Raw genomic sequence first — 9,430 nt, 5'->3', positions numbered from 1 at the left:
GTCGAGTTATTTTAGCGTGCTTATAGTCATGGTGGAGCAGTTAATGTTCTCGAAACTCGCGAAGTTCATTCTCTCCTTATATTAGGTACAATGCTGCACCGCCTTCAAACATAAAAATTAAACTGGTGCCGAACCCACAGCGTTATAATTCATGACCTCACGGCGAGTCGGTGCGAAACCTTCAAGGCGACGTCTCCACCGGTCATTCCACCGTGCTTGTTTTCTAGTTTACTAAGCCATTTATCATGGCATGTCTGGTATTTGTGATAATGTAGAAGGGTGTTTTGCTAACGCAGCTCAAATTATTTTTCCGTTTAGTGTCCCTTTAAAGAAAGTTTGCTCAACGCAGACTTCAACGACAGCTGTATATGTTTTAAACAATGAAGTAAAACTGCCGAAACACTTGTCGCAAGCGTTTATTCAACGCTATCTTTCTGTAAGCGACGACGCTAAAACCTATTAGATTCCATCTTATGCTTTTAGTTAGAGCTACTTAATTATGAGAATAAACACTGTCGAACGCGCAAGAAATTCACCACGCTGAAATATATCATAATAATATTTTACAAGTTTACAACGATAAATTCCGCAAGCGCAGAACACCTGAGAAAATGAGACACTTCACAAGTGACTAAGAAAAAATGAGAAGGATATAAGCCGGTCGCCCTTACCGGTCGCTATATATATATATATATATATATATATATATATATATATATATATATATATATATATATATATATATATATATATATATATATATATATATATATATATATCCTGAGACAGCGACCAACCAAACAGGTAGCCATGCCAGGGAAAGTAGGCACAAGAAGTTTCGCCTTAATGAACTGTCAGACATGCGCGACTTTGCCTACTCACAACTCAATTTTCAGTAAAGCTGCTGATGCGAACATAACTCTCTCAACCTTATTGAACAACGAACGATTTCAAGCAAATGTTTTCTACTATCTGCAGAGACCTTATAGCTTCTAAATTTCTCCAACCGCGCCGGGTGCAATGCGTCTGCTCCTAAAAGGTCAAAGCACACTCGCTCGTAACTAAAGCTCTACCACTTTCGAACCAACACACACACCCAAACGCGCGCGCGCACGCACACGCAAATCAGTTGAGGCTGATAGAGTATTTTATTTAGAACTGTTTAATTATGCGGTAAAAGGTTGATTAACTAAAGGGAAAACAAAGGCTTAGCGTCCATTTTTTGAATTTCTCGTCACAACCTCAGCGCTGGAACGTCGGCGCATGGAAGAAAGAAGTATTTTCTGATATTTTTGTTGTTGTGGCGAAGCACAGGTTCTTCAAGCTTTCTCAGCTCAGTTGTGGACTCTTTTGAATAAAATGTGGTCGATGTTTACCAATAACCAAATAACTTGGTTTGAATAGCCACCGTCAATATACGTGACGTCACGGCGAACCGGTGCCAAGTGTCATCGCCACCCACCTTTAATATTTAGTTTGTTCTGGCATAGAAAACCTCTTCTCAGGATAAGAGCGGTTATTTTTGTATTATGGACGCGAACTTTACTAATGAAGCTGAAGCTACTTTTCTCTCATTGTCCACTTACCACATGTTTTAATTCAAAAGTCCTTTGTATGACACGCGTGCTAAGTTACAGCTCAAGATACGCACACAATTTCTTGCTCTGACAATTTGAAGTTTATATTGCTACTGGGAAAGACGCGTTAACGACTCTCGTAACTTTCTGCTGATTCAACTTCGAGTCCAGTAATTGTTCGATGAGTGCAATTTCACCTGCAGGTTCGTTCTACGAATGCACACATTATTTCTTCAAGTTTAGCGTGACACGAGGAATGTCTCTTCTGTTGCAAGCGTTTTATTCGCTTGCAGCCTAGTCTGCGATTTTTCAACTTTCTGAAATATCGGCTTCACCAAGAAAGTGCTAATACGAAAGGTGTAGATAACATTTAAACATGGACGACTGAAGTGTTTGCAACTAAGTTCCATTGATGTAGCTTCTTGTACTTGGCCCTAAAGAAAGCCCGCGAAGTACGAAATCAAGCGTGTGATAGCGGCACACGACCGACGACCAGACCGATCTCCCAGACGACCGATCAAAAAAAAAAAAAAAAAAAAAATCCTCCGGTCTCCGCAGCGCTGCCCGGGAAGAGCTTGGCATTCCCGGTGGCCGCCAGATATGCGTCAGCGACTCTCGCTAATCAGATGTGATCGCGAAAAAATAGAACATGACAATGACATTTTTCTTCCCCATTGAACAGTTCTGCGGTCAAGATTTACTCAAGCCCGAGATCTTCCTTTTTGTTGTTGTTTTTCTGTTCCCTTGTGCATTCTAGCTTCATTCCACAAGTGGAGCGAAAACGATGCGTTTATGCCATGTCACTTCGAAGCGCGACACAACACCGTCGCCGCTCGCAATGTGCGCCCGTAAAGGCCGATCCACACGACGGACTAAGTCCGCGGGCCGATCGGTCACGTGATGCGACGTCACGGCCTGCCGCGGTCCGGTCCGGCGCAGAGCACATCCACACGGCGGACCGCCATAGCAGACGGCAGAGCAGACCAACCAGTCAAGCCAGTCGTTTCATGTCCGCCGTTCCGCCTACACGTGCGTGCAGCAGATATATTTTTAAACGCCGTGTCCTCTTGGAGTGGCGAGGAGGTTTTTTTCATTTTGTATCCCTCGTTGAGCAGTTCCCGGCTTTGTGGGACTCGAGCCGGAATGATAACAATGATAACACTCTGGCCGAGAGTGTAGCTGGTTGGTCTGCTCTGCCGTCTGCTATGGTGGTCCGCCGTGTGGATGTGCTCTGCGCCGGACCGGACCGCGGTGGGCCGTGACGTCACATTACGTGTAACGTGACCGAGCGGCCCGCGTACTTGGTCCGTCGTGTGGATCGGCCTTTACCCGCGAGGTTGTCCGGGGGCGGCTGAAATAGTGGCGCCATCACGCGGTTATTCTATTTCGTGGGCTTTCTTTAAGGGTAAGTACCAAAACCTCCATCAATGGTACTTATATGCAAACGCTTCATTCGTCTATATTTAAATGCGATCTGCAACTATTTGGCAGTTTCGTACTGCAGCCAATATTTAATAAGTCCGGCAAATAGTTTCTACTAATTAACTGACTTTAGAAAACGAAAAAAATATACCGCTGACTAGGCCACGCGATTATCAACACTGCTGACTCGGTCTCAGCCCCCTAGCACACTCTGTCCTTTTAGAGCTCAGTACTTAGGCGCCCATTCCTTGGTTGAGTGTCGGCATCCCTCGGCGTAACCGCATGAACGCTCTCGCGTTCTTCGCAGTAATCCACAGAAATGCTCCCATTCGCCGTCTGCCCACTGGATGAAGACGACCAACAGCAACGTCCGCACCCTGGTTGTGGAAAATGCCACCACACTGGTGATGCGGGACGGTTTGCCGTTCGGCGAAGCCTGCCAAAAGTGGGACGTGGTTCACGCGAATTACTCTGGTGCTGCCATGAGCACTCGAGATTCCGTGGAACACGTCCTGAATGCCACCCGGATACAGCTGCAGGGAATGCAGGTAGACGCAGCGTCAAGGTTATTTACTAGGCATTTTCCCTAAGGTGGTATTCATACCAGGGATGGACCGAGGTCGTGCGATCGACCCCTACATGGCAACAATCGAATTGACTCACCGCGTCCGATATTACCGCCGGCAAGCGTGACATGCTCTTCGCCCCACCGAAATTTCTCGTGATAGCTACCGCTCAAGCCTGCACGCACCGCCATGGCAACGTTAAATATCCGCCGCCGCATTCCAACATGCCGCTTCTACGCCGATGATTGGCTCAGCAGCTTTGTGACTCCATTTGCGGAGTTCAAAAGTTCAGTAGCGAGAGACTGACCTGGAACTGCCGCTTTTCGGTCGCAGCAACCTTTGCGCCGATTGAAGTGCGCTGGATTGACACGGACAAGAAAGACGACAGGACATGCTATCGACAGGACACGACAGGACGTCAGACGAGAATACGACAGGACGTGTAACGCATGTCTTGTCGTCTTTCTTGTCCGTATCAGTCCAGCGCTATGACTTCAATTGGTGCAACGAACCAACTAGCCCAAAAATCTGCATGCCTCGACATTTACGACCAACTTGATCGCGCGACCTATGTAAATCAGCGTTTTGAATGCGACCTAAAAAGGACAGTTGATCGCAGATTAATGCAACCTATCACTTAGTGTGATTGTGTTTCTCTTTTTTTGCGCGCATGACTTTATGGAGCTTTGCGAACATAAGCAGTTGTTTTACTAACACCTGAGAACATCAGGTGAATTGCTGCCGTCTTGAGCTTTATTTGAACAGCCCTTGACAACGTTGTGAGTCTGGCACGGTTGCTATAGAGCGATGAGAAAAAAAAAAAACACAATGCTACTCCTGTTAGGCAGGCTCAACTGTATTTCGTAATGAAAGATACCAGTTCAGTCTTTGCCAAAATAGGAGCACTATGTGTGAGAGATGTATCCGGCCACAAATATGACTCTTGTTTTCAAGCGTCTCAGTCGTTAATGCCACGCCTGGTCCCGTGTTTATAGGCTTCCCTTTCGAGCGTCCACAGTTTAATATTGCAGTAGCAATTATAAGGGCGCTCGAGGTGCATTCGCGTCGTAGTCGCCGTCGTGCTGTCCCGCTACTGAAGGTGAATGTGTCACTCATGCGTGAAGTGCGAGATTGTTATCGAGTCACGCCCAGTGCGTATTCTTAATTTTTTTTTTTTTTGCAAGAACGACGAAGTGAAGGGGGCGCACCGTCAGCTCTCCGCGGAATCGTGTCGGTGGCTGAACCAGATTCAGCGTTCCCCCTTTTCCCGCTATCTTTATCGTTGCCGGCACGCATATACTTAAGCGCACCAGTGTTTCTGCTGAGATGCTTTGTGTATGCACTGCTCTGAGCGTAACGGACAGGGAATCTCAAGCTAAGGTTGCCTAATATTTCACTTGGTGCCGGCTTGCTTGAGAGTGTGACCGCGAGGCCGAGTGGAATGATTTCCCGGGCCACCATAATTTAAGGTCACGTGATCTGTGGAGTTTTGGAGGTGCGGCCCCATGGTAAAAAGAGTGGCTGTATATAGAATGTTCGCTTTTGGTCAAGCAAGCACGCTCTCGGCTTCGGGAATTCCTTGCCACGCCAGCGTTGTGATCGCAAGAGCCCACGATCGACCGCCGAGCTCTGTTTATGTGCGTATTCATTGGGGTTACACCAAGCGTCTTGTAGCAATTTATACTGCCGATAAAATGACGCCGAGTAACTTCTAACGTTATAATACCTTGTCTTCATTGTCAGTAGTTCGGTCTTTGCATGAAACAGTGACGTTCTTCTTCCGTAAGCTCCTATTGAAGGAAGTAATTCCGTTTGGCAAGTGCTTGTCCTAAGCGCCAAAACAATTACGTAATTTGGTTAGGTCATATATTTTCAGTCATTTCCATGGCCTCTGTCTTGGTTTCTGGCACGTTAGGGAATCCAGGCGGTGCAAATTTCCAGAGTCCCCCAGTACGGCGTGCCTCATAATCAGAGCGTAGTTTTGGCATGTAAAACCCCAGAATTGAATTTTTTTCTTGGTTCCTAACTGAATTAAACAGATATGGTTGAATTATATTGGTCTGATTTCTTTATTATATTGCTTTTCTTCAGCAGCCAACAGCGTGGTGCTCCCGCACGTCGTTCCCACTCTCTCTAGCGTAACATGTTTCGAAATTAAGGCTTCCGTCGCACTCTAGGGCCTCATATTTTATTTGTGGTTTACTTGGAAAGGATGGTAGAGCTGAAAACTATGAACTATTGTTCAAACTTCAAACTTGACGTCATGTCGGGTTTCCTTAGCGTTAGGTTAGGTTAGCTTTTAGTGGTGGAGGCAAATAACAGTCCGCAAAAAAGTGTTGCAATAACGTGTTGGACAGTAACGTACTGCCTGTGCTCGCTGTTGTGTATTAAACTTGCTTATCTAACTTGTGTGGTCTTTTTCCCAGCCAGAGGGCAAAGACGGGGCGAGTAATCAGACCCGCCGAGGAGGGATTCAGCCTCTGGCAATCACGCGCCTTTCCGTCGACGAACACCGAGTCCCTACGTGGGCGAAGTACCTCGCCGGCTTTATCAGGGACAACTATTTGGAACGCTTGAACTGGACCAATATTGACACGGGTGCCAGGGACAGTGCTTCTGATGGAGGCGCCGCGTAGGAATTTTGCTAAAGAAAAATAACTTTAAAACGATGCGATTGACGAGAGGCTGTTTTCTTGTTTCTTGACTCCGCGGCCAGCATAATGCGTGCGATTTCTACTGTACTGTTGTTGATTGAAGTTTTCTTAACGCCCCGAGTTGTGTTGCTTAGAAAGAAAAGAAATTGATGTCTCAAAACGAGATTTGAGAAAACTGACTGCCAATATTGACGAGACTTTCAGTCCTAAACACACACCGGGACGGCGAGGGGCGCAATCGCTGTAGAAGCCTCTGGAGATCGCGCCGTCTTCCCTACACTTCCTTAGCCTGTCCCTAAATCCCTGCAAGCGACTTATCGCACCGAGCCTCCACTGCAAGCCATTCTTTGTGTACAGCAGCAGAACATGTTGTGCGTCTTTCCATTGCAGCTGTTGAGTGGGGCAAGTAAAAACTGAGCAGAAGGCTCCTTTCTTCTTTTTTTTTTTATGGATAAGTACAATATTGGTTGCCCCGATAAGTACGCTGTACACCGGTAGCAATTGGAAGAGTTTACTTTGAGGATTACCACACGCTCGGTTACTGCAGCAGCAATCTGAAGCCGCCATGGGCTTAATGTCTGTTACGAGACGCAATCTCACGGCTTAAGAAGAAAATTTTGGGTTGGAGCTCTCCGATTAGTTTTGACCACCTGGTGCTTTTAATCGCGCACAAGCGCGTGGTTTGCACTGTGTTTTTCTTTTCCGGCAAAGGAACGTCGCCGACTGCTGCTGAGGGTAGTCATATCGACAATATTTTGTTTACCAGCAAAATGAGATAGCAATACGAGTATCTCAACGGGGTATAGTTGTAGCCAGCACGATTTCTTGCATCTTTTGAGATAAGGTACTTCAGAACATGCACAGCCAAGCGTTACACATATGCAACATGTCCCGGCGCTGACACTGCGGAATTGGTTTTCATTGTTATGCATTTACTTACATAAAACATGAGAGCTCGTAACGATTTGATTATGTCAAGAATGGACATTACCGGCGGAGAACAGAAATTCGAGAGAATGCAGTGTCGTGGTGGTGGTAGCTGAAGTCGCACATGGTGGCTCGAGGGTGATTGACCAGACACAGCAAAATGAAAATTTCACACAAGAGCCTTTGTGCGCCCACACGTTCACAGTATTTCTAGAATTCCTATAAGAGGGATAGTGCAGACCTCTTGCAGCGCTTGTGTGGGATGAGCAGGCAGATTATAAACGGACACAATGCTGGTACTGAACCACTATAAACGAGATCATGAAGGCCACATCCAATCGAATGGATCTATGAACGAATCAAAGGTAAACTCGCGAAAAAAGCATTCAACCGATCAAAAAGGTTCAATCAAATGTTTTCGTTTTTCTTGTTTATTTTTACATTGTGTGTGATGCTATACTATAGGAGTATAAACAACAAAGTCGCAAGCTGGGCCAGTTGGTGCGAGATGGAATATGAATAACGGCTAGAAACACAACATAAACAGGAAGACGACGGGACGAAGATGGACTAACTGAATTGTTATTTCATGGAATTACAAATAACATCTGATAATCATCCGGCGCATGGGCCAGAACCACCGGAAAAAACCAGCGAAAGAACCTAATCTTGGAAAAGTTACCCGATATGCTATCTAAAAGAATCCGCAATACTTTTTCACTGTATTTAGGCACGTTTCGTTCATCCACAAAAGGGAAGCTTTCAAAGTTTGTTACATCATTATACAGGGAAACGCGTGTGTTAGCGCAACGTCCTAAAACCTCCGTGAAAAAAAGAATTACGATTCCCGAGTGGTAACATATCAGGTGATTTGTTTCTAGATCAGGTTCTTGCGTTAGTTTCTGTGCTGGTTCTCGCGCAAGCGCGGGAGGTTTACGTGAGGTTAATTATTTGATATACCCTGCAATAAAAACTCAGTTGATAGCGCAGCTTCGTCCCGTGGACTTCTACTCTTGTATACGTTGTGTTTTGAGCTGGTTATTCACCTTCAGTATGAGTAATATACTATATATGTAATACGGCTGAAGCAAGGAGAAGAATCCACTTTACTAGAACTTTACCTGTGAAGCCTTCACCATGCTTTAGGCCAAGCAACGTTCGAACCAATTCGAGTTGCCCATATACCGACATTCTCATCATGGCACATAAAGGTACTCGCACAGGCTGTTGGGCCATATTTCCCTCTTGGTAGTACTGTAAGAAACTCTCACTATATTTTTTTCGCCGAACCCAGCCTCTTTGTCAGCGCGATCACTTCAGTAAAGTTTCAGAGACTCCCGCAGCTTCCACGGGAACACCACGGGAACACCACGTGGCGTGTGCTACTGTCGGCGTTTTGCGTGCTATGGTCAGCGTTTCGACACCACTTTTAGCAGCTCCGGCAATTACACAGCTGGCGACCCGGAATGCGCCGGGTCTTTTCTCGAGCGTCAACGATCAGTAAACAGTACGCAAGCGCAAGGAATACAGGCGAGAGTGAGAGAGAGAAGGAAAGGAAGCGTAGGGTTTGTAATGGCACTTTGTCCGAATGTAAAGAAAAGAGTGTACTTGGCATTTACGAAAAGTGCCCTTACATGCAAGTTTTTCGAGCCGAAGATCAGTTCCGGAATTTTTTACCCGCCGCGGTCGCTTAGTGTCTAAGTCGCGTAGCTGTAGAGCACGAGGTCGCGAGATCAAATTCCGGCCGTGGTAAACCCAAAATTTAATTAAATTAGTTATTGCCCGATGAACACATCTCATCGAGTGGGATGTGTTCTTGTTAGCTTGCGCGCGCGGTACACCATGCATGTTCAGTATCCCTATATTTACAAGTTGATACGGTCGACAAAACTGCTAACCTTACTTCGTATAGCTGTGGACTAATTTTCTAACGCAATCGATGCTTAGCACTTCGGACGAAGTTGCGACTTTTTGCTGTGGTGGTGTACATATTGAGAGAAAGGAAGAGTTCTTGTGGTGTTGGAGCGATGACTATCATTTATTGCATACTCAACCTTGTTTAGTGACCTAACTAAAGGAATCCCAGAAGAGAACGAAATACAAAAAGAAAATAAAGGAAAATATTGGACATAAAAATGGAAATACTGAACTGCCTAACTAAATATTATAAACGTGCACCCTATAATAATAATTGTGCCTCACCACGTCTTGTTGCAGTATTGCAGAAGTTACACTTGTTTTTTGGTCACGTGATCAGATTGCGCCGTATCACATTGCAAAAGGA

At 45.6% G+C, this 9,430-nt stretch overlaps 1 protein-coding gene across 1 annotated transcript in view; it reads left to right on the top strand.

The window, feature by feature from the left end:
• Nucleotides 1-6,201, top strand: part of LOC142583542 (acetylcholinesterase-like) — a 15,054-nt gene extending 8,853 nt beyond the window's left edge. Inside the window, exons 5-6 of the mRNA XM_075694028.1 lie at nucleotides 3,307-3,547; nucleotides 5,992-6,201. Of these exons, the coding sequence (XP_075550143.1) occupies nucleotides 3,307-3,547; nucleotides 5,992-6,201 (451 nt within the window). The remainder of the gene's footprint in view (nucleotides 1-3,306; nucleotides 3,548-5,991) is intronic.
• Nucleotides 6,202-9,430: the final 3,229 nt, after the last annotated feature.

This window comes from Dermacentor variabilis, chromosome 5 (assembly GCF_050947875.1).
Source record: "Dermacentor variabilis isolate Ectoservices chromosome 5, ASM5094787v1, whole genome shotgun sequence".
In the NCBI taxonomy this organism is placed as follows: Eukaryota; Metazoa; Arthropoda; class Arachnida; order Ixodida; family Ixodidae; genus Dermacentor; species Dermacentor variabilis.
The sequence above is the reverse complement of the archived record's forward strand: the minus strand, read 5'-3'. Positions and strand labels throughout refer to the sequence as shown.